At 46.8% G+C, this 23,271-nt stretch overlaps 1 protein-coding gene across 16 annotated transcripts in view; it reads left to right on the plus strand.

Moving 5' to 3' along the window:
- The first annotated feature begins 1,332 nt into the window (after positions 1-1,332).
- Positions 1,333-23,271, plus strand: part of LOC122544342 (uncharacterized) — a 126,719-nt gene continuing 104,780 nt past the window's right edge. For 3 of the 16 annotated variants that reach the window (XM_087982767.1, XM_087982770.1, XM_087982769.1), the window contains exons 1-8: positions 1,335-1,420; positions 4,829-4,930; positions 8,587-8,649; positions 12,038-12,124; positions 16,416-16,512; positions 17,847-17,968; positions 19,276-19,402; positions 21,095-21,204. In XM_087982767.1, coding sequence (XP_087838893.1) covers positions 1,409-1,420; positions 4,829-4,930; positions 8,587-8,649; positions 12,038-12,124; positions 16,416-16,512; positions 17,847-17,968; positions 19,276-19,402; positions 21,095-21,204 — 720 coding nt within the window. In that variant the 5' untranslated portion in view covers positions 1,335-1,408. Of the gene's footprint in view, positions 1,421-4,828; positions 4,931-8,586; positions 8,650-12,037; positions 12,125-16,415; positions 16,513-17,846; positions 17,969-19,275; positions 19,403-21,094; positions 21,205-23,271 lie in introns of all 16 variants that reach the window. The other 13 variants (XM_087982773.1, XM_087982779.1, XM_087982768.1 and 10 more) reach the window with 10 other exon arrangements.

Below are 23,271 nucleotides of genomic sequence, written 5' to 3' on the forward strand. Positions count from 1 at the left end.
TACTTGTTTTTTTTCCTCTTTTTAAAGTTTTTTTTACACCTTCTGGAGGAAGCTTGGTCCTGGAGGCAGCAGCATAGCGTTGCAGCAGCTGGAGCCCTGTGTGAGCCCAGATGCTGGTCAGTGGCAGTGCGGCAGTCAGCAGCAAAGCAGCTGGCAAGCCCGAGTGGAACCAGCATGGATGAAAGCGTGCCCAAAGTGGGTGAAAGAATGCCCTGCACAGGTGAAAGTGTGCCCAGCATCTCAGATGCTACCTGACCTGCTATGCTTTTCCAGCATCACACTTTTTGACTCTGACTCTCCAGCACGTGCAGTTCTCACCTCCAACTATTCGGTGAAAGAGGGGTCAACGTGGGGGAGAGCGAGCCCTTGTGGGGAAAGCCCAGCATGGAGTGCCTGCAGGCCCGTGGCCTAGGAACAGGCAGTAATGTTAAACTTTTAACTTTATTTCTTTATTTTTGTACTTTATACTACAAAAAACTGTGTTAATGAACCTTCCAACTTATTTCTTTATTCTTTTCTATTTCTGCACCTAGATACCTTTGTACCTAAGATGGCGCCCAGAATGGCGACATTGCACATGTGACAATAAAACCTAATTCTAAATCTACTTAATCCCAGGGATAGCGGGTCAGTTCATGATCAAGAACCAAGTGGCATCCTCCTGCTACATTTATTTCCAGATTTTGCAGTTTTTTTTTTAACCTAATGAGCTTTCTGTGCTTTAATCATTTAGTTTGCATTGGGTATACTAGGGTGCCAAAAACTACGGTTAATGGCTCTTGGTAAGTGGCAGTATGTGCCAACTGGCACCCCTCCACAGATGGTATCCAGCTTACTAGCAGGGAGTGGTTATTTTCTTAATATTTTAATTTTGTTATTATTGTATTATTTAATACTGTTCGTGAGTTTGTGTCCCTTTATGTATAAATAAAGTTGGTGGTGGGGGAGAAATGGACGTTTTAGGCCTCCCACCGCAGGGGGCGCAGTCCTATCCTCGGCTGGAACCCGAAACAAAGGCTTAGTAACCCGTTTATAAAATCTTCAACACAATCACCAAAGGAAATCATAGCAGCAGGAAAAGAGGCCTTACCTCCTCCTCCTCCCTGGACCCGCAAAGCAAATACAGGCGAGCGGTGTGCCTTCGGATTCCGTCTTGTACCTCCCGCACAAAGATGGCGCTGAGGGGCGCCCAACGGTCGGAGGGGAAAATGGCCGGCCTCCAGCGTCGCCTGTCGCCCCTAACAAAGATGGAGCCCCGTACCCAGCGGAAACGGAGCGGTGATCGGCGCCCGCCTGCCCCTAACAAAGATGGCGCAGCGGGTCACGTCCGTTAGTGGTGGAACCGGTTTACTTCTGACCCTTGACCTGGGGTTGTTTGAGAAGAGAAGCGGAGCCTTTAGTCGCCTGGATGAAGAAGATGGTGAGTGAGCGAGAGATGGTACATGCTCAGGTTGTGGTTCTGTTACCACCGCCTCGGGTAGTTTCTCTTTAAAAGACTGATAGCCGCGCACTTTGCGCCAATTGGCGATGTGACCGAGCTTCCTGATGTGCCACAAAAGGGACGTTGAGAGAGGTTTGCATTGAGATAGCACCATTCATATCCCTGCATTCTCACTTTGAAGAAGTGATAAAGTTGATTGATGGGGGAAGGGCTGGAGATGTCACATGCATGGACTTCAGGAAGGCTCCCCATGGTAGGCTAATGGAGAAAGTGAAGTTGCATGGGGTCCAGGGTGTAGTAACTAGATGGATAGAAAACTGGCTTGGCAAAGGAGACAGAGAGTAGTAGTGGAAGGGAGTTTCTTGAAATATAGAACTGTGACCAGTGGTGTTCCACAGGGATCCGTGCTGGGACCATTTGTTCGTAATCTGGAGGCAGCTGGCCTGATTAGCAAATTTAGATTAGATTAGATTACTTACAGTGTGGAAACAGGCCCTTCGGCTCAACAAGTCCACACCGACCCGCCGAAGCGCAGCCCACCCAGACCCACTCCCCGACATTTATCCCTTCACCTAACACTATAGGACAATTTCATATGGCCAATTCACCTGACCTGCACATCTTTGGACTGTGGGAGGAAACCGGAGCACCTAGAGGAAACCCACACAGACACGGGGAGAATGTGCAAACTCCACACAGTCGGTTGCCTGAGGTGGGAATTGAATCCGGGTCTCTGACGCTGTGAGGCAGCAGTGCTAACCACTGTGCTGCCCATCTGTGCCACCATGCCACCCAGCTGACACGAAGATTGATTAGGTAAAAACAAGGACTGCAGATGCAGGAAACCAGAGTCTAGATTAGAGTGGTGCTGGAAAAGCACAGCAGGTCAGGCAGCATCCGAGGAGCAGGAAAATCAATGTTTCGTGCAAAAGCCCTTCATCAGGAATAGCGATCTTGCCTGAAACATTGATTTTCCTGCTCCTCAGATGCTGCCTGACCTGCTGTGCTTTTCCAGCACCACTCTAATCTAGACTAAGATTGATTGATTTGATTAGATTAGATTAGATTAGATTCTCTACAGTGTGGAAACAGGCCCTTCGGCCCAATAAGTCCATACTGACCCTCCGAAGAGTAACCAACCCAGACCCAATTCCCTCTGACTAACGCACCTAACACTTTGGGCAATTTAGCACAGCCAATTCACCTGACCTGCACATCTTTGGTGGAGTAGCAGATAGTGAAGGGGACTGTCAGAGTATGCAGCAGAATATAGATAGATAGATTGGAGAGTTGGGCGGAGAAATGGCAGATGGAGTTCAAACAAGGCAAATGTGAGGTGATGCATTTTGGGAGATCCAATTCTAGGACGAACTATGTTAAATGGAAAGAGCATTAGAAAGACGGAGGTTGAGGGGGGACCTGATTGACGTCCAGAAAATCATGAGAGGTATAGATAGGGTGGATAGCAAGAAGCTTTCTCCCAGAGTAGGGGACTCAATTACTAGGGGTCATGAGTTCAAGGTGAGAGGGGAAAGGTTTAAGGGAAATATGCATGGAAAGTTCTTTATGCAGAGGGTGGTGGTTAGGGAATGCAATGCCAACGGAGGTGGACATGATAGTTCATTTAAGATGTATCAAGACAGAAACATGAATGGGCAGGGAGCAGAGGGATAAAGATCCTTAGAAAATAGGCGATAGGTTTAGGCAGAGGATCTGGATCGGTGCAGGCTTGGAGGGCAGAAGGGCTGTTCATGTGCTGTAATGTTCTTTGTTCTGTTCTGGAGTACTGCGTGTAGTCTGGTCACCCTGCTGTAGGAAGGGTATTATTAAAACTGGAGGGGGTTCAGAAAAGATTTACCAGGGTGCTGCCCGGAGTTTGAGATATAAAAATACACTGGAAAGGTTGGGACCTTTTTTTCACTCGTGCGTCGGAGGTTGCTGGGGTGACCTAATTGATGTTTATAAAAATCATGAAAGGTACAGATAAGGGCAAGGGACTTTTCCTGAGAGTGGGGGAGTTCAAAACAAGGGATTTATTTTTAAGGTGCAAGGTGAAAGATTTGAAAAGGATACAAGGGACAACGTTTTTAACTGTGTGTGGAGTGAACTGTCAAAGGAGGTGAGGGATGCAGGTACAGTGAAAACACTTAATAGACACGGTTTGTGTAAAGATTTGTAGCTTGGGTGCCAGTTGTGGGTATGTTCGCCGAGCTGGGATGTTGATTTGCAGATGTTTCATCCCTTGGTCTAGGTGACCTTTTCAGTGCTCTGGAGTCTCCTGTGAAGCGCTGCTCTACTGTGTCTTCTGGAATTTATTTAGTTCCATTTCTGCTGCTTTCGGTTGGGTAGAAAGGGAGTGGTGGTGGAGGAGGCCCAGGACCTGCATGTCCTCAGCAAAATGGGAGGGGGAAAGCCTGTGCCCACAACTCTCCCCCCGCCCCAGCCCCCCACCTCTGTCCAAGGCCTCAAAGGAGCCTCACATCCATAAAAGTTTCACCTGCCATGTCATTTACTTTATCCGTTGCTCCCGATGCAGTCTCCTCTACATTGGGGATTCAGGACGCCTACTCACAGATGGCTTCAGAGAACATCTCTGGGATACCCACACCAACCAACTTCACTGCCCCGTGGTCGAACACTTCAACTCCCCCTCCCATACTGCCAAGGACATGCAGGTCCTGGGCCTCCTCCATTGCCACTCCCTTTCCACCCAAAGCCTGGATGAAGAATGCCTCATCTTCTGCCTCGGAACACTCCCCCCACCTTATCCCAGTTCCAACCTTCCAGCTCAGCACCGTCCTCATGACCTGTCTCATCCGTCCACCTTCCTTCCCACCTATCTGCACCATACCCCCCTCACCCCCCCGACCTATCATCTTTACCCCCACCTCCATCCAACTATTGCGACACAGTGGCTCAGTGGTTAGCACTGCTGCCTCATTGCGCCAGGGATCCGGGTTCAATTCCCATCTCGGGCAACTGTCTGTGTGGCGTTTGCACATTCTCCCCATGTCTGCGTGGGTTTCCTCCGGGTGCTCCGGTTTCTTCCCACAGTCCAAAGATGTGCAGGTCAGGTGAACTGGCCGTGCTAAATTGCCCGTAGTGTTCGATACATTCGTCAGGGGTAAATGTCGGGGAATACGTCTGGGTAGGTTGCTCTTTGGAGGGTCGATGTAAACTTGTCAGGCCGAAGGGCCTGCTTCCATACCGTAGGAAATCTAATCTAAAATATGCTATCTAAATATGGGTTGTTGTTAGGGAAGCCAATCTCGAGTGCATTACCTCCTTTAGCCAGGAGAGAGATTGGATTCTAAGCCACCGTTTTGAGTTTCACCTCTTCAGGTGCTTTGCTTGATTTGACACTAAATTCCGTGAATTTCCGTGCAGGCCAGCAGAAGGAAGACGTTGCGGAGCAGGGTTTCTCTGAGCTCATCGGAACAGGAGGCACAGCTGGACAAAGAGCCAAAAACTCAGCCAAAGTCACAGCAGGTAAATTTGAGGCCCACTCTGGTTATACCCTCTGCTACGCTGCATGGCGTTGCGCAGCTTTGTACTGGTTCCTGATGGTTCAGCTGTATGGTGAGTCTGGAAACGGCTTGTTGGTTTTTAGACTGAATCATGGCCCTTTAAACTGCACACTCAGTCTGCCTGTTGCAGACAGGCTGAGAGTGACCTGGTGTTTGGTCAGTGAGCAATCCAAGAATGAGATTTACAAAAGTGGTTCACTGAGGGATCAGAGATAGGTGGATGGACCAGAGAAGCTGTTAATATTTCCTTTAAAGCAGAGGAGACTAAGAACCGATTTGTTATAGATCTTTAAAATCTTCAAGGGTTTGACAGAGTAAGTAAAGAGAAACTATTACGTGAAGGATTAATGACAAGAAATTGTAGTCACTTGATCACAGAATTATTACATTGCAGAAGGAGACCATTGTACTAGCATGGGTGTATTCTTCTCTACCACAAACTTGGGGTATGTTTTCCTGAGCATCTCAGCCGGGCCCGCAGGGGCCAACCTGACCTCCCAATCACTGCCCATTTCAACTCCCCGTCTCATTCCCTCTCTGACATGACCATCCTTAGCCTCCTCCATTGCCACAGCGAATCAGACCTTAATTTCGAGGAACAACACTTCATCTTCCGCCTGGGCAGCCTAAGCCTAGAACACTCAACATTGAGTTCTCCAACTTCAAATCACCTCCCTTCCCGTTCCCCGGCTCCCATTCCACCCCACCATGCCGCCTCCCTTCCATTCCTCTGACCGACCCTTCCTTGCAGCTACCAACCAGAACCCCCCTCCCAACCTTTATCTGTAGCTCCCCTACATGCAGCCCTCTTTCTGAAGACGGATTACACGCAAAACATTGACTCCTCCACCTCCTGATGCTGCCTGGCTCTTCCGGCCTCCTGCCTGTCTAACGTGAGTGAACTGGCTCTCAATGAGCATCATCATTTGGCCTTCCCCATAACCTTCAACATTGTTACTTAATTTTAAGACTCTTATTATTTTTTACAGATCCACCATAGAAAGCATTCTATCCGGATGCAATTGCTCTGCCCAGGACCATAAGAAACTGCAGAGAGTTGTGAACACAGTCCAGTCCATCACAAAAGCCAACCTTCCATCTATTGGCTTCCATCTGTTGCCTCAGATAGGCAGCCAATGTCATCAAAGACCCCTCCCACCCTGATTATAATTCCTTCCAACCTCTTCATTGAGCAGAAGATATAAAAGCTCAAACACTCATATCAACGGATTCAAGAACAGCTACTTTCCCACTGTTATTAGACTTCTGAATGGACCTCTCAAATTTTAAATTTAATGTTGATCTCACTCTTTGTACACCTTCTCTACAGCCATAACATTGTATTCTTCGCTCTGTTATCCTAATACCTTGCCCTTGATCCATTTGTGAGCAGGAACAGTTTCTCTTGATCAACAATGTCCAGACCTCTCATGATTTTGAAAGCTTCAGTCAGATTTCCTCTCGGCCTTCTCTCCAAGGAAAGGAGCCCCAACTGAGGTTTCTCAGCTCTGGCACTATTCTCAGCTCTTCTGCACTGCCCCAGGTGATTGGAGAAAGAAGCAGAATGAAATCTTCTTTGCTAATCAGTTGGACAGGATTTGCAATGCACTGTCTGATAGGGCAATGGATGCAGTTTCTATAGTAACTTTCTAAAGGGAATTTGATAAATACTCGAAAGAGGAAGGATATTGGAGAAAGTTAGGTTAGGATTCCAAAAGAGCTAACCCAGACTCCTTGGGCTGAATAGCCTCCTTTTGAGCTGTTCTGTTCAATTGTGTTTTTTTTATCATGCTGTGTATTATTCTCCTGTTTTAATCCAAGCTCCATCTCACTTTCATAGATTCATAGAATCCCTACAGTGTGGCACTAGACAATTCAGCCCACTGAGTCCACACTGACCCTCTGAAGAGCATCACACTCAGACCCAATACCTACCCTGTCCCTGAAACCCTGCATTTCCCATGGCCAATCCATCTAACCTGCACATCTTTGGTCTGTGGGAGGAAACTGGAGCAACCAGAGGAAACCCACGCCGACACGGGAAGAATGTGTAAACGCCACATGGACAGTCACCTAAGACCAGGATCAATCCCAGGTCCCTGGCACTGAGGCAGCAGTGCTTACCACTGAGCCACTGTGCCTGCCTTTCGATGAATGATTTCAGTCCTCCTCCTCCTCCTCCTCCTCCTCAACTCTAGAGAATAAAAAAATGGTCTATTTAATCTTTCCTCTGACTTCAAGCCCTCCATCCCAGGAATTAGGTGAACCTTTGGTGCACTCCCTCAATGGCAAGTATGTTCTTCCTTGGGTATGGAGACTGACATACAATACCCTAGGTACAGTGTCACCAAGCCTCTGTCTAATTGCAGTTAGACATCTCACCCTCTTATATCTAAGGCACATATAGACCAGATCAGGTAAGGGTAGCAGATTTCCTTCCCTGATGATCACCATCACCGAGGCTAGCTTGTTTATTCTGCATTTATTCAATGGACTGAGTTTAGAGCCTCACAGTGTTTTTTTTATTCATTCATGGGATGAGGGTGTCACTGGCTGAGCCATCATTTATTGCCTATCCCTTATTGCCCGTCCCGGGGCAGCACAGTGGCTCAATGGTTAGCACTGTTGCCTCACAGTGCCAGGGACGTGGGTGTGATTCCCGCCTCAGGCACTATCTGTGTGGAGTTTGCACATTCTTCCCGTGTCTGCTTGGGCTTCCTCTGGGCACTTCTGTTTGCTTCCACATTCCAAAGATGTGCAGGTCAGGTGAATTGGCCTTGCTGAATTGCCCTTGGTGTTAGGTGCATTAGCCAGGGATAAATATAAGTTAGGGGAATGGGTCTGGGTGGGTTACTCTTCGGAGGGTTGGTGTGAACTTGTTGAGCCAAATGGCCTGTTTCCACACTGTAGATAATCTAATCTAATTGCCCAGAGGGCAGTGGAGAGTCGACCATATTGCTTTGGACCTGCAGTCCCATGTGGGACAGACCAGGTAAGGATGGCAGTAAGACATTAGTGACACAGATGGGATTTTTCTGACAATTGACAATGGATTCATGGTCATCATTGGATTCCTAATTCCTGATTTTTTTTATTCAAGTGATTCAAACTCCCTAGAATATTCCCTGGGTCTTTGGATTAACAGTCCAGTGTTAGTACCGCTAGGCCATCACTTCCCCAAAAACCAGCAGCGCCCTCCAGTGTCAGTGGTGAGTTTGAAATATCTGGTCTTGCAGTGACATCTCTTGTACTGTTGAAAGTGAAGCCATGTACAGACCAGACCTTAGCTGTCCCATGGGTGTCATGTTTGGTGTTGTTGCCTCTGGCTGCGGCGTTGTCACTCCTAAATTATCTTGATCCCATCCAACAGGTGTGCATGAACACAGCGGCATTGGGTCACACTAAATCCAGGCTTACCTAGATAAATCCGGTGATGCCTACCGTGGGCAAACAGCTGCCCTGCAATGCAAGGCAGCAGTCTGGTGTGAAGAGGGTGTTACCGGTGTCGGGGACTGGAAAGAATTGACGAATTGATACTTTTGGGAAAACAGAAAATGCATTGCTTGAAAGAAATGTGTTGTGCACTTTGTACTTAGCAAAAGCCTGTTTTGTTTTCAGCCTCGTATCGACTCCTTGCGAAGATTTCCACTCAGGCAGAGTACGTCCAAGAAAGTGGAAGAGGTCAGTCATCCATGAAACTCATGAATCCTTTCAGAAACAAACCATTCAGCCCATCTGGTCCATGTTTATGCTGCAAATCATTTGCTTCTCAGAGTACTTCCTCTTGCTCCGTCATAACTTCCTGTTCCTTTCTGCCCTCCAACCTCCTGTTAATTACATCTATATTGTTCACCTCCACTCAGTCCCTGTGTCCCTCAGTCATTTCCACATTCTCGCCACCCTCTGAGTGAAGATGTTTCATCTGAGTTCCCCTTCTTGATTTATCATAGAATTATACATCGCTGAAAAGGCCCTTTAGCCATCAAGCCAATGCCAACTAAAGAATGACTCTAAGTCTACACTAGTCCCACGATTCAGCACCTGGCCCATACCTTAGCATGTTTAAATTAGATTAGATTAGATTACTTACAGTGTGGAAACAGGCCCTTCGGCCCAATAAGCCCTCCGAAGAACAACCCATCCAGACCCATTCCCCAACATTTACCCTTTCACCTAACACTATGGGCAATTTAGCATGGCCAATTCACCTAACCTGCACATCTTTGGACTGTGGGAGGAAACCGGAGCACCCGGAGGAAACCCACTTAGACACTGGGCGAACATGCAAACTCCAAACAGACAGTTGCCCAAGGTGGGAATTGAACCCGGGTCTCTGACGCTGTGAGGCAGCAGTGCTGACACTGTGAGGCAGCAGTGCTAACTGCTGTGCTACCGTGTTATGGCATTTTAAGTGCTCATCCGAGTACTTTCAAAAGGTTTAGAGATTTCCCGCCCTCGAATACCCTCCAGACAGTGCATTCCCGACCCCCACCAGCCACTAGGTGAAAAATATTTTTCTGAAATCCTCTTTAAACCGCCTGGTAATCTTATACCTCTATCAGATCCCCTCTCAGCCTTTTCTGCTGTAGGGAAACAATCTGAGCTTATCCAGCCTCTCCTCATTGGAGAGGCAACATCCTGGGTGAATCTCCTTTGCAATATCTTCAATGTGATCATATCCTTCCCATGGTGTGGGGGCCAGAACTGCAGACAGTACTCCAGCCGTGGCCTATACAGCTGCAACATTACCTCCCTCCTCTTCTCATCTGTGCCACGGCTGTGATAAAAAGACAAGTGTCCCCTATGCCTTCTTAACCACCCTATTATCCTGTCCTGCCACCTTCACGGATCTGAGGACAAGCTCCCCGAGATTCCATTGTTCCTCCGAGCTTCATAGTATTGAATGCTACAGGTTAATCAGACCACAATGAAAGCAAAATATTGTAAATTGTTGATGAATGTCTAGGACTTGTCGTTCTGCCGCCAATTCCCCCCCCCCCCCCCCCCCCCCCAACACCTCCACACATGGAAACACAAGCCCTATGTCTGCACTTTTGCAATCTTATAGACGCTTACCAGGTATGTCTTTTTCTGTGAAAAGACACTGTCACTGTTCAGCATTTCTTGATGGGTCTAACCTTTCAGCTTCTGCAGTATTCGAGTAAATATTCTTTTTTTTTTCACTTTCTGCATCCTTTTTACAACATCAGAGAAATGTTGCAACTCTGAAATTTGGTCCATCCTGTTTGCACCAAGCAATTTACTTTGTGGCATTTTTCCTGCCGTCTCCCTGTAACCCTACATGTTTGTCCTCTTTAGAAAGGATGGGTGGCATGGTGGCTCAGTGGTTAGCACTGCTGCCTCATAGCGCCAGGGACCCAAATTCAATCCCAGCCTCGGGCGACTGTCTGTGTGGAGTTTACACATTCCCCCCCTGTCTGCGTGGGTTTCCTCTGGATGCTCCAGTTTCTTCCCACAGTCCAAAGATGTGCAGGTTAGGATGGATTGGCCATGCTAAATTGCCCATAGTGTTCAGCGATGTGTAGGTTAGGTGCATCAGTCAGGGGTAAATGTAAGGAAACAGGGTAGGGGAATGGGTCTGGGTGGGTAATTCTTCGGAGGGTCGGTGTGGACTTGTTGGGCCTAAGGGTCTGTTTCCACACTGTAGGGATTCTATGAAAGCAATTCCCTTTAGAATGCTTCAGTTGGGGACGCTGCACTCACACACTGTGGGGGTTGGGGGGGGAAGGGATGATGAATCTAAGACATTCAAAGATGGTCACAGGATCAGCCCAGAGAATATAGAGCTGTGCTGTTGTCACTCTGCATCTCAAAGTAGACACTGAACCGGAGAAAATAAAGTCTCTAAAGATTTGCAGTGGACTGGTCTGGCTTACTCTGAGCAATGTATTTGTGGTCTCAGCACTTGAAAAGGGAATTAGTTGACAAAGTTGGGAAAGAGCAGGGGTGGTATCAAGTGTAAATGTAACTGATTGCAAAGTAGTTTAACAACCGATGTTCACTTTTGTAGGAAATGTGGCAGCCAATTCACATAAAGAGAACTCTCTCAGCAATATGATAATGACCAGATTATCTATTTTTGTGATGTTGATTGAGGGCTAAATATTGTCCTGGCTGCTTGGGAGAATTCCCCTGCTGTTCCTCAAACATGGGATCTTGCGCATCCCACCTGAGCAGATAGGGAGTTTAACAATTTTTGCAAAAGATGGCATCTACAACAGTGCAGAGCTCCGTAAGAACTAAGGAGATGTGAGGGGTAGGTTTTTTAAACAGTCTGTGGAATGTGCTGCCAGAGGAGGAGGTGGAAGCAGATATGATAGCGACATTAAAGGGGCATCTTGACAGACACCTGAATAGGCAAGGAACAGAGGGAAATGGACTGTGTAGGGGCAAAAGAGAGGTAACATATGTAGCCACAGGCTTGGTGGGCCGAAGGGCCTGTGCTGTACTGGCCTTTGTTCTTAAGGCATGATTCCAAGCGGTATCACTCTGTCAAGCTATTGCTTGACTGGTCTGTGAAACAGCTCTTTCAGTTTCAGCACTAAGCCCCAGATATTATTAAGGAGGAACTCGTAAGGTTGATAGGGCTGTGTTCGTTGTTGTCGTTGCCAGTGCCTTAGTTGATGTCAGGTAGTCTGTCAATTTCATTCCTTTTATTTTTATTTTTAGCAGTTGATTTCAGAGATCAGTTAAGAGTTAAGGTCTGGAGTCGTGTGTATGCCAGCTGGGGAAAGGACAGAAGTTTTCTTTCCGAAATGCCATTCGTTGGCTTTTTACAATAATCGCCCATCATTTCATTGTTAGACTTGTGTTTCCAGATTTTAACTCAGTTCAGTATCCACCATCTGCTGTGATGGGATTTGAACCTGGATCTCTGGATTATTAATCTGTTGACAATACTATGAGGCCTCCCCTTAATTGTTAGAGGTTGTGGGTTTGGAGGTTCTGTCAAGGAAGCCTCGTTGATACCGGTGGGTGGTGGAAGGAGAGAGAATGAAATATTGTCACCCTGTTTGTTGATTAACAGATGTCTAATCTCATTGAATAGTTTCTTCAGTGTCTTCAGACTCCCAGCCAACCAGCAAGGCGCAGTAATCAAGTTCCAATGTCGTCGTCAGCTTCAAAAATGCGAGAGGTATGATAGAGTTGAGGAAATATGTTACGTTACTGTGGTACACCTGGTGCTCAGTCGGGTGGCTGCTTCAGTGGCTACACTGGTGTTGGGAAGAGCTGCAGAGGTCCTGGGTTTCTCGCGCTGTGTTCTGAATTTGTTGGAATGTTGGGGGAACACTACTGAGTGTTCCCCCTACTTACTGGGCCTCGCAAGACATGAGTCAGCCACACGGTATTCTGAATTGTCTGAATCTCTCTGGTTCCCCTTCTGGAACGTGCTTACGTGGAGTGAGGCGGTGATGCATTCTGTGGTTCTGCCATCTGTTGCTGCCAGGGGAACCTAGCAGCCAAGTGCTGTACAGTGATCGGTGATCATGGAGCTATTCCAGCTCAGATTTCGGGGAAAGGTTCCGGAGTGTTAACAAAAGATGGAGAAGCCTACAATAATGTAACGGGACTGGACAGGGTAAACACAGAAGGCATGTTCCCAACGACTGGGGAGTCCAGAACCCAGGGGTCACAGTCTAAGGATACAGGGTAGGCCATGTAGGACTGAGATGAGGAGAGATGTCTTCACCCAGAGAGTGGGGAGCATGTGGAATTCTCTGCCGCAGAAAGCGATTAAGGCCAAAACATTGAATGTTTTCAAAAGAGCTTAGCTATAGTTCTTGGGGCTAAAGGGATTAAAGAGTTTGGGAGGAAGCAGGTGCAGGGTAACGTGTTGGATGATCAGCCGCGATCACATTGAATGGCGGAGCGGGCTCGAAGGGCCAAATGGCCTACTCCTGCTCCTATTTCCTATGTTTCTGTTTGTAAGCACTTATAATGGTGCCTGAACTAGAAATCCAGAGTACCAGGCTCATAATCTGGTGATATGGGTGCAGGCAGCTGGTGGAATTTAAGATCAGTTTCTTTAAAAAAAAATCTGGATTTGAAAATTATTCTCTAATGATGTCCTTGAAACTGTAAGAACTCCAGGGATGGTCAACAAATTCTGGCCTGGCCACCGATGCCCTCTTCCCTTGAAAAAGAAAACATGCAGTGAAGGTCATTGCATTGAGTATAGGAGTTGGGAGGTCATGTGGATGTACGGGACATTGGTTAGGCCACCTTTGGAATACTGCATTCAATTCTGGTCTCCCTGCTATAGGAAAGACGTTGTGAAACTTGTAAAGGTTCAGAAAAGATCTACCAGGATGTTGCTGGGGTTGGAGGGTATGAGCTATAGGGAGAGGCTGTACAGACTGGGGCTGTTTTCCCTGGAGAGTGGGAGGTTGAGTGGTGACCTTATGGAAGTTGATAAAATCATGAGGGACATGGATAGGGTAAATAGACAAGGTCTTTTCCCAGGGTAGGGGAGTGCAAAACTAGTGGGCATAGGTTTAAGTTGACAAAGGAAAGATTTAAAAGGGACTCGAGGGGCCACTCGAGGTGGTGCGTATATGGAATGAGCTGCCAGTGGAAGTGGTGGAGGCTGGTACAACAATAACATTTAAAAGGCATCTGGATGGGTACATGAATAGGAAGGGGTTAAAGGGATATGCGAAAGTGAGGACTGCAGATGCTGGAGATTAGACTTGTGAGTGTGGTGCTGGAAAAGCACAACAGGTCAGGCAGTATCTGAGGAACAGGAGAATCGACATTTCAGGCAAAAGCCCTTCATCAGGAATTAGAGGGATATGCATCAAACGCCGGCAAATGGGACTAGATTAGATTAGGAAACCTGGTGTTATGGTCACTTAAAGATGGAGCAACTGTCATCGATCAGTGGTAAACAAGCAGGAGGCCGGAAGAACACAGTGAGCCAGGCGGCATCAGGGGGTGGAGAAGTCAACATTTCAGGTGTAACCGTTCGTTATATAATGTTTTGTCGGGGGTGGCATGGTGGCTCAGTGGTTAGCACTGCTGCCACACACGGTGCCAGGACCCAGGCTCGATTCCAGCCTCGGGCGACTGTCTGTGTGGAGTTTGCACGTTCTCCCCGTGTCTGTGTGGGTTTCCTCCGGGTGCTCCGGTCTCCTGCTACAGTCACAAAGATATGCAGGTTTGGGTGGACTGGATGCACCTAACTCAATGGGCAATTTAGCACAGCCAATCCACCTGACCTGCACATCTTTGGATTGTGGGAGGAAATCCGATCATCCGGAGGAAACCCATGCAGACACTGGGAGAATGTGCCAACTCCACAAAGACAGTCACCCGAGGCTGGAATCGAACCCGGGTCCCTGGTACTGTGAGGTAGCAGTGCTAACCACTGTGCCACTGTGCTGCCCCGATTTTTACAGAGTTGGGGTTAGATAATAAGTAGTTAAGAGAAAGGGGGCTTGGATTTGTGTGCATAGCTGTTGTTTAGTGTTCACTATTAGAGTTAAGAAAGTAAATTGTTATTTTTCTTAAATAGTGGAATTTAGGAGTTTTCTGTCACTCACATTTGTACAGATTACGAGGCGAGGTGAGCTTTTCTGGGTGTTCGGTTTAATTTACAGAGAGGTTTGACCTCTGCGTTGTAACACAGGTCGGCATGGATGAGTTGGACCAAAGGGTCTATTTCCATGCTGTACAACCCTGTGACTCTATAAGGGCAGATGAGAGTTGTGCATGTTTATCTTGTCTTTGTGACCCAGGAGTTCTGTCATTAAACCTGTTGAAGACAGAGATCGTCAGGTTTTAGATATAAAATGGGAGAACTGTGGATGCTGTGAATCCGAAACGAAAACAGAAATCACTGGAAATGCTCAGCAGGCCTGGCAGCACCATTGGAGAGAAATCAGAGTCAATGTTTCAGGTCGAGTGACCCTCCCTCAGAACTTGTGACAGAGTTTAGATTCCAGTGAGATCATGGGATATGGGGTTGGCATTGAAAAGGAAAATAGCATGTATTTGAGTAGCCGAGATCTGAAATGGCAGAGCAGGTTCAGGGGGCTGAAAAGCCTAGACTGAGTACAGAGGAACCTCGATTGTCCGAATATCAATTGTCCGAATTTCGGATTATCCGAAGAAGATCTCAAGGTGCCGATAGAAACATTACATCAAAGAGGTGTTTCAATACTGATCATATCCTTTGTTTGCAATGATTAAAAATGAACCCAGCTTACTGAAATGCTGCTGAGGGTGGGGGCGGGTTGGGAGGGAAGATTGGGGGGGAGGGCGGGGGAAGATGGGGTGGGGGCAGACGGGGAGGCAGGGTCTCTCATGTAGTGTGTTGCTGCCTAATCTCCTGAATGGGGAGTGGACTTAGCAAATGCTCGCTGTGTCAATCCCATTGAACTGATGGGGTGGGGGGGGGGAGAGGCTTCAGCAATGCTACAGGTCCCTTGCACATAAGTGTGTCTCTGCTCAGAAACAAACCCTGAAACAGAGGGAGTGAGAGAGCAAGGCAGGCAGAGCGAGGAGAAAAGAAACTTCAGAAAACCCCAAGCCCCGGAGGAGAGGCATTAAATCAATTAACTCAAATAATCAATTATCCGAACGAAATAGTGCCCGCCCATCTCATTCGGATAATCAAGGTTCCTCCGTATTAGATTAGATTAGATTACTTACAGTGTGGAAACAGGCCCTTCGGCCCAACAAGTCCACACCGACCCGCCGAAGCGCAACCCACCCATACCCCTACCTTTACCCCTTTAACCTATCACTACGGGCAATTTAGCATGGCCAATTCACCTGACCCGCACATCTTTGGACTGTGGGAGGAAACCGGAGCACCCGGAGGAAACCCACGCAGACACGGGGAGAATGTGTGGAGTTTGCACAGTCAGTCGCCTGAGTCGGGAATTGAACCCGGGTCTACAGGCACTGTGAGGCAGCAGTGCTAACCACTGGGCCACCGTGCCCATCTTTCAGGTTTGGGTGGAAGGTTTATTAAAGCCAGATTGGGGAATAGCAGGCGACCTTCAGTTGCTCAGCAGGTGGCAGGAGGGGGAGATGGAACATGGTGGAAAGCCTGTAAGCTGCAATTGTTTTTGTAAAAACCACCCACCTTTTCATGTTTCAGTTTCACAACAGCAATCAGACCTTGGAAATATGCCCAATGGGCTACACGCACCCCCCCCCCCCCCTTGAGAAAAAAGTTATCTGTGAGGATTTGCAGGAGCCTTGCACTTAGGGCCCTCTCTGTGGCTGCCTCTTGTACTCACTGCGTCAAAATCTCACAGGGTGACTCCACTCGGGTGGTCACTACGCCCATTTCGGGAAACCTGAGGGTTAAAAAAAACTTTCATCAGCTGCATTAACTGTAAGATTAAGAGTTTGGTTCAGTTTGTGTTTTATGCGGGCAGAAGACGAAGCACTTTTATTACTTGTTGACTTTATAGGTCTCGTCAGACAAATGTCAGAGGGTTTCACCAGAAGTCAGAATTACAAAGGTCGTCGACTGGAAGGATTTCGTTTGCAAAAGGCTGTTCCGGGGAGGTAAGGGGCTCTGCTGTGTTCAGGAAGGGCTTGATTGGGAGCAACGTTTGGAAGTTTACAAAATCATGAGGGACATGGATCGGGTAAACAGGCAAGGTCTTTTCTCCAGAGTTGGGGAATCCAAAACTAGAGGACATAAGCTTAAGGTGAGAGGGGAAAAGATTTGAAAGGGACCTGAGGGGTAACTTTTTTTCACACAAAGTGGTGGGTGTATGGAAAGAGCTGCCAGAGGAAGTGGTGGAGGCTGGTGCAATTACAACATTTAAAAGGCATCTGGATGGGTATATGAATAGGAAGGGTTTAGAGGGATATGGGTCAAATGCTGGCAAGTGGGACTAGATTAATTTAGGATATCTGGTCAGCATGAATGAGTTGGACTGAAGGGTCTGTTTCCGTGCTGTACATCTCTATGACTGTAAAAATGCAAACTTTCCGAGAGCATCCCTGGGCTGTGGATGTTTCGCATACCTAATATATACATTTAATACTGTAACCTTTTTCCAGCGGTGAATTAACTTGATTAGATTGTTTTAGGGCAGAGATATTTGAAAAGGTCAACAAAAATGATAGGGTTGATAATGAGGAGCCAATTCCTTAGTTTGGTGGAGCCCAGAACAGACAAAGGGGATTAGAAAACCTAGAAAGCACCTCAAATCTCAAACATCAAAGAAAACTGTCAGATCTGGGAATCAATTGACCATTGATTAACATTGCTTTCTTTATAGAATCCCGACAGTGCGGAAGCAGGCCATTCGGCTCATTGAGTCCATACTGACCCTCCGTGCATTATCCCATTCAGACCCACCAGCCTACCCTATAACAGTCAGCTCACACTTCCCTTGGTTAATCCATCTAGCCTGTACCCAACTGCCTAATTGACTGAGCGTCTAGTTACCGGTCAGTTAACACACCACAGTGTTCCCTGGCCGGGCTTTCTGTACCGATTTTTAATCATTTGTATGAATGACTTGGATGTGAATATAGGAGGTATAGTTGTAAGTTACACCATGGGCAACTTAACATGGCCAATCCACCGAACCCGCACATTTGTGGACTGTTGGTGGAGACTGGAGCACCCGGAGGAAACCCATGCAGACATGGCGAAGTATGTGCAAACTCCACGTAGTCAGTCATCCAAGGCCAGAATCAAACCTGGGTCCCTGGCACTGTGAGGCAATAGTGCTAACCACTGAGCCACTGCAAGTCAGGTGGGGTTACAGGACAAAGGCGGGTAACTTGAGAAAAGGTAGGCATGATCTGATTGAGTGACAGGATAGGCTCGAAGGGGGTGTGGCCTATTCCTGTTGTTCTTCTTTTTCCCCACCTTACTCAAGTTGAACTGTTCTATCTCTCCGAAGAAGAGAATGAGGATGAAAACCCAGAACCAAAGGAACATGAAGAACTCTCTGAGGTTCGGCCTGATAAAACCCTGAGTACCGAATCTGGGGCGGTGAAGGTAATGTGTGTAAAGCAGTCTTCATCATTGCTGAATGAATAGGACTGCAAAATTATCATGAACTATTTGGAATGATTTGAGTGCTCGGCTTCTAAGGGCAAATATATGATCAGAAGAAATTAAAGGAGGCCATTCAGCCCCCTCAGTCCAAGAGATGAAATAAACTTGGTGTTGTATTCCTTGGAATGGAGAAGGCTAAAGGGGCGCCTGATTGAGATGTACAGAATTGAGGGGCATAGATAGGACAGATAGGAATAAACCTTTCCCATTACTAGAAGGGTGGGAGCACAGATTTAACCTCAGGGACATTCCAGTTCCTAAGGATTCCCAGCTTAAAATAGGCCTCCCTCATGTCACCCATCTCAAATCTATGCCTCTGGTTCTTAATCCTTCCACCGTTAGGAGCAACACATCAATCAAATCTCTCTTAGCCTTCTCTTCTCTAAGTAAGGTAGTCCAAAGTTCTCTTCTCTATCTACACCACAGAAGTCCCTCCAAACCTTTCCTATTCGTGGACTTAGCCAAATGTCTGTTAAACGTTGTAACTGTAGCCATGTCCACCACTTCCTCAGGAAGTTCATGCCACGCACGAACCACCCTCTGTGTAAACAATTTGCCCCTCGTCTTTTTAAATCTCTCTCCTCTCACCTTAAAAATGTGCCCCATCGTCTTAAAATCCCTGTTCTAGGGGAAAAGATAACTACAATTAACCCTGTTTATGCCCCTCATTATATAAAGTCGCCTTTCAAGCTGCTAAGTTCCAGTGAAAAGAAAGTTCACTATCCAGCCTTTCTTTATAACTCAAACCTTCCACATCTTCCTGAACCCCCTCCAGCTTAATAATACCCTTCCTAGAACTGGGGCCCGTTACTCACGCCACACTGTCCAGTATAACCTCAACATACCAACTCAAAGGTCTGAGCACTGCAGGAAAGCGTGCTAAACATCTTTTTAACCATCCTGTCAGTATGTGATGCAAACTTCAAAGAATTATGTTCTACTGTAAAGTTTATTGTTTAATCAAAACAGTGGATTTTTAAGGCCCTTTTTTAGACTCTGGGTCCCACACTTTGTCTGGTCACTGGCCTCTAGCCAGATCTTAACTTAAACTCTTTGGATGAAGTTACCATTTCAGAGAGCAGTTAAGAATCAACCACATTGCTCTGGCCTCTTGACTTTCCACAAAGGGATGAACAGCAGGATTCCACTAAAAAGCACCTATTGGAAAAACAAAATGGTAGTTTGCTTTTCTTTTCTTTCTGTTAATCGAAGGAAGCACGTTTTGTTTTTTTTTTATATTTTTTAAGGTCTCCGAGAAGACAAGTCTGAGGAAGTCCCAACCTGACACAGGATCAGTGAAAACGCCACAGAGGAGAGACAGTAGTGGTCGCTGGCTGCCGAAGGTTACCTCTGCCAAAGCTTCGTCCACGAAAGGTAGGGGCTCTGCTGGAGCTGTGATGCGGTGCGTAGAGTCTCATAGCTTTGAAAGTCTGGCCAACGAGTGACATGAAGTTGGATTATATTTGGGAAATCATAATCCGGTTCCTCAGCCTATCTGAAATACCCAGACTGGCCACCAGAGGGCAGGCAGGATCAGAGAAGAACTCAGTGCCGGCAGAGAGGCCATTCTGTCCATCATGGTGGGATAGCTCTTTGGAAGAGACGGCAATCAAATCTTGTTGAATTCCAGAACAGCCCCAAAGAGCCAAATGGCCTAGTCCTGATTCCAAGCTGTCCAAATAATTCCACTTCTTTTTTCCCCTGCCAATGCTATCCCGTCAATCATTTATCCAATTCCCTTTCGCAAAGGGATTCTCAGTGGTTCAGTCGAGAGCAATCTTTAGAACGTGTTTTTTTTTAATGTTTGTGGGATGTGGGCCCTGTTAGTTGGATGGCATTTGTTGTCCATCAGTAATTGTTCTGGTGAAGATGGGAGTGAGCTTCTTTCTTGTAGTCTGAGAGATGTAGCGACATCTACAGTGGAAGGGAGTTCCAGAATATTGAACCAGCAATGTAACTCTGCATCTTAAAACCCACTCTTGGGAAGTGTGACAAATGCATGTGACGTATGAACTGAAGCACATTCATGCAAATTCCCTTTCCTACCCTTGGGGTGGCATGCTGACTCAGTGGTTAGCACTGCTGCCTCACAGCACCAGGGACCCGAGTTCGATTCCAGCCTCAGGCAACTGTCGGTGTGGAGTTTTTCAAAATTTTCCCAGTGTCTGTACGGGTTTCTTCGGGGTGCTCCGGTATCCTCCCACAGTCCAAAGATGTGCAGGTTAAGTGCTTTGGCAACGCTAAATTGCCCCATAGTGTCCAGGGATGTGCAGACTTGGTGGATTAGGCGTGGGAATTGCGGGGTTACAGGGATGGGGGGAAGGAAGGTGCAATGCTGTTTGGAGAGTCAGTGTGGACTTGATGAGCCAAATGACCAGCTTCCACACTGTAGAGATTCTGTGATGATTCTATGATACTCCATAAGCTGTGGATTAACTAGGGGGCTTTCAAAAGAGAATTGGATAAATGCTTGAGGGAGGGAAAAGCTTGCAGAGCTACAGGGAAAAGACAGGAGACTGGTGCTAACAACTTTTCTTTGATAGACGCTGGTAAAGACTGGCTGGACTAAGTGGTGACTTATTCTTATGGATGGCTCAGTGGTTAGTGCTGCTGCCTCACGAAGCCAGGAACCTGGGCTCGATTCCACCCTCAGGCAGTTTGCATATTCTCACGCGTGTCTGTATGGGTTTCCTCCAGGTGCTCCGGTTTCCTCCCACAGTCCAAACATATGCAGGTTAAGGGTAGATTGGCCAAGCTAAATTGTCCCACAGTGTCTAGGGATGTGCAGGGTAAGTGGCTTGGCCATGGGAAATGTAGGGTTACAGGGATGGGGTGGGTCTGGGTGGGATGGTCTTCGGAGGGGTGGTGTGGACTCGATGGGCCAAATGGTCTGCTTCCACGTTGCAGGGATTCTGTGATTCTGGTTATTTTTCTTTATCAATGTTTTTGTATTGCTTGAAGTAATAGTCCGGTTTTACTATTCTGTTGCAATTTACTGTTATGCACGGACTTGGTTGAAGAGTGCCCAATTCTTATGTTTCCCGATTTCTGTTTAATATTTTGAAGGTGAAAGGGATAGAAATCCCAAAGGCAGTGATGTGAAGTGCAAGGTGAATGAAAAGAGCTCATTAGTAAAGCAAACTGAAGAGCCAGATACAGAATTAAAAAGGATGAAGGTATTTCTTCCAAAGTAGTTTTTTCCCCTTGTTTGCGATGTGTTTTCTTTTTTGGTTGTATGAATCAGAACTGGACTAGAAATCCTGTCTCATCCTGGGCCATGTGTACACACAGTACTTCGAACAGGGCAGGTTTGGAGGAGTTTGCTATTCTGAAGTATTAATGAAATAGAGAGAGACTGCAGAATGTTTTCAGGAATCTGGCTGTCCTTGTACATAAATCATGAAACAAAAGGTGAGTAATGGGAAGGCCAATGGAATGCTGGCCTTTGTTAAAAAGGGATTGCAGTTTAAAACCTGGTTACTACTGTCGGGTGCATTGGCAAGATTGCAGCTAGAGCAGTGTGTGCAGTTTTGGTCTCTTACTGCAGGCGGGATACACTTACAGTGGAGACAGTTCACAAAAGGTTCCTTCAGCTGATTTTTGAGATGTGTGGGTTTGTTTTCTGAGGGAAGGTGGGCCTATATTCATTGGGAGAATGACAGGTGATCTTATTGAAAAACTTCAGCTTCTAAGGGGACTTGGTCGGGCAGATGATTAGGGAATTTATGCGTGGAGCCAGAGGAAATGGGTGAGGTACATAATGAATACCCCAGACAGTTGATGCATTTGGGAGATCAAATAGAGTCCTAGAGATGTACAGCACAGAAACAGACGCGTCGGTCCAACTCATCCATGCCAACCAAGTTATTGTAACCTAATCTAGTCCCGTTTGCCAGAACTTGGCCCATATCACTCCGAACCCTTCCTATTCATATAGCCACCCAGATGCCTCTTAAATGCCATAATTGTACCAGCCTCCATCACTTCCTGTAGCAGCTCATACCATACAAACATCATCGTCTGCGTGGAAAAGTTGCCCCTTAAGTCCCTTTTATATCTTTCCCCTCTCACCCTAAACCTATGCCCAGGGAAAAGATCTTATCTATTTATCCTATCCATGCTTCTCATGATCTTATAAACATCTATAAGGTCATCCCTCAGCCTCTGAGCTCCAGGGAAAACAGCCCCAGCCTATTCAGCCTCTCCCGATAGTTCAAATCCTCCAACCCTAGCAACATCCTTGTAAATCTTTTTTTGAACATTTTCAAGTTTCGCAACATCCTTCCGATGGGAAGAAGATCAGAATTGCACTCAAAACTCCAACAGTGGCCTAACCAATGTCCTATACAGCCGTAACCTGACCTCCCAACTCCTGTACTCAATGCTCTGACCAATAAAGGAAAGCATACCAAACGCCTTCTTCACTATCCTATCTCCCTGCGACTCTATGTTGAGGAGCTATGAATCTGCACTCCAAGGTCTCTTTGTTCAGCAACACTCCCGAGGACCTTACTATTAAGTGTATAATTCCTGTCCTGAATTGCCTTTCCAAAATGCAGTATCTCGCATTTATCTGAATTAAATTCCATCTGCCACTCCTCAGCCCATTGGTCCGTCTGATCAAGATCCCGTTGTAAGCTGAGGTAACCTTCTTCATTGTCCATGACACCTCCAGTTTTGGTGCCATCTGCAAACTTAATAACTATGCCTCTTATGCTCGTATCCAAATCATTTATATAAATGTAAAAGGAAAGGATACAGTTAATGGCAGGACCCTTAGTAGTATTAATATACAGAGGGATCTTGGAGTGCAAGTCCTTAGCTCCCTAAAAGAGGCAACACAAGTGCGTGAGGTGGTAAAGAAGGTGTAAAGCATGCTTGCCTTCATTGGTCGGAGTACAAAAGTTGGCAAGTCACGATGCAGCTGTATAAGACTTTGGTCAGGCCACAAATGAAGTATTGTGTGCAGTTCTGGTTGCCACACTATGGGAAAAATGTGGAGGCCATGAAAAGAATACAGAAGAGGTTTGCCAGGATGTTGCCTAGATTGGAGTGTATTAGCGACAGGGAAAGGTTGGACAAACTTGGATTGTTTTCGCTAGAGTGTCAGAGACTGAGGGGGTGACCTGATAGAAGTATATAAAATTACGATAGGCATGGATAGAGTGGATTAATCAGGATGTTTTTTCGAAGGTGGAAATACAAACCACTAGGGGGCATAAGTATGAGGAGGAGGAAGTGAG

The sequence above is a fragment of the Chiloscyllium plagiosum genome, unplaced genomic scaffold (assembly GCF_037043375.1).
Source record: "Chiloscyllium plagiosum isolate Xiang-an unplaced genomic scaffold, Cpla_swu_hap1 HiC_scaffold_44, whole genome shotgun sequence".
Classification (NCBI taxonomy): domain Eukaryota; kingdom Metazoa; phylum Chordata; class Chondrichthyes; order Orectolobiformes; family Hemiscylliidae; genus Chiloscyllium; species Chiloscyllium plagiosum.